This window comes from Austrofundulus limnaeus, unplaced genomic scaffold, assembly GCF_001266775.1.
Source record: "Austrofundulus limnaeus strain Quisiro unplaced genomic scaffold, Austrofundulus_limnaeus-1.0 Scaffold848, whole genome shotgun sequence".
NCBI classification, from domain to species: domain Eukaryota; kingdom Metazoa; phylum Chordata; class Actinopteri; order Cyprinodontiformes; family Rivulidae; genus Austrofundulus; species Austrofundulus limnaeus.
This window is the reverse complement of record NW_013953250.1, coordinates 126847-128719: the sequence shown is the minus strand read 5'-3', so window position 1 is coordinate 128719 and position 1873 is coordinate 126847. Positions and strand designations below refer to the sequence as shown.

The window sequence follows — 1873 nt, the reverse complement described above, 5'->3', positions numbered from 1 at the left end:
TGAGGGAACGCAAAGGTATTGTGAGGGAACGCAAAGGTATTGTGAGGGAACGCAAAACAATATTGCGAGGTAACGCAAAGGTATTGCGAGGGAACGCAAAAGGAAAAAAAACCCATGTCCCCTCTCGGGCTCCGTATCTGATTCCTGGACGACAGTGAATAAATGCTACTTGTAGAGAAGAACTTTCTGTGCATCACTCATCCTCCTCCTCCTCMTCATCTTTGAGCTCCAGGTACTCCAGGCTCACCTCCTCTTCCTCGTCCTCCTGAGAGTCTGATCTCTGCCTCCTAAYGTCACTTTCTTCCACTAACTCTTCCTCCTCCTCCTCTTCCTCCTCCTCTGCCAGCAGCCCCTCTTCGTCTTCCAGGATGTCCCGCTCCTCCTCGTACGAGGAAATGGGTGAGTAGTGCGGGAGGTCGAACACGTGGGGGCTGCTGGGAGTGTCGGAGCTGCTGTGGGAAGGGGAGGTGGGAGGAGCGGGGAGGGGCACCGGGATGGAAAAYGAAGAAAAAGACTTGGATGTTTCACCGCTGCCGCCCATCTTCTCCACGCTGCAGCTGCTCCGGGTGAGACCACCGGTGGAGGCAGCTGAGGGGATGACGGCCATGCCCAGCCCTGGGGGGAGGGCTCTGGGTTCCGGCGCGTACTCCCGGATCTCCCCCGGCTCCAGAGGCTCCGGCCCACAGGGGTCGTGCTCGCTGCAGCACAGCTTGCCGTCCAGTTTGGAGATGAAGAGCAGGCCTTCACGATGCTGGCGGCAGTAGGAGCTGGGGCACATTTCACAGAAGGACGCTGCCTCCTTGCCACATACGTCGCACTGGTGCCACGGACACTCCCAACGACCTGAAACAAATGAACACATGAAGGATGGATGAAGGCAGAAAAATAATATTTTTAAAAAGGCACTTAGGAAGATGTCTCATTCACTGGTCACACCCACCAAACAGGTGCTAAAGTGGGCTGACCTACGCCAAAAAAAGTACCTTAAAGGGATAATACAATATCATGTGTTTCTCAGGCAAATATTTAAATACTACACCATAATAAAGTACCTACGTCACCCCCAGTTGTTATTAAAATGTTGTTTATATGTTTAAATAGAAAACTAGAGACCACATAGCCGTAACATAATGACCCCCGCACGCAGAAATGCACCAGAACTCAGAAGTCTTTATTCCTAATAAATGTCATACTACTAGGTGCATCCCAAAATTGTAGTGGTTTGGGAGGGGGTCTTTGTTTTTGGGTGGGGGGCTTTAGTTACTGTAACCTGATGGATAGCCCCTCATCAGAGCTAAACAATCAAAGAAAATTTGAAGCTCTTATGCTTAATAGTTTTTGAGCTATAACAATTTTTGTATGTCCAGATACCACTTTTTCAGATAAATTGGGGGTCCGGGGGGTGGGGGGGCACTGATTGGTGGGCCTGATGGATAGAGCTTCATCAGAGCTAAATAAAATAAATCTGAAGCTTCTATGTTGAACAGTTTCTGACTTATAAGCATTTTTGCATGTGCAGACACCTCCTCTTTGGATGGAGCCCCCTCCTCAAGTATGGGGTCTATCATAAAACTGTTGGCTGGCGCAGTGTAGGTCAGACTCATCTACAGTCCTGTTAAATTTCACATTGATTGGTGCAGCTGTTTTTGTGCTACGGTTGACCAAAAATCAGTGAAAAAATAATAAACAGTATGAAAACACTGACTCGGTCATAATAAACTTGACTTCTCATCATTTCTGTTTCTAAACACCTTGAAATTGTCCTCTGTCTCTTTAAGAATCTCCTCTGCTTCTGTCCCGCCCATTTCAGCACGGGGCCATGTGTGTGTGTGTTTGTGTGTGTGTGTGTGTGTTTGTGTGTGTGTGTGTGCGT

At 48.6% G+C, this 1873-nt stretch overlaps 1 protein-coding gene across 1 annotated transcript in view; it reads right to left on the bottom strand.

Moving 5' to 3' along the window:
• Positions 1-39: 39 nt before the first annotated feature.
• Positions 40-1873, bottom strand: part of nsd1b (nuclear receptor binding SET domain protein 1b) — a gene marked incomplete at its 5' end in the record, with an annotated part of 29527 nt that continues 27693 nt past the window's right edge. The window contains 1 exon segment of the mRNA XM_014029067.1: positions 40-843. Coding sequence (XP_013884521.1) covers positions 194-843 — 650 coding nt within the window.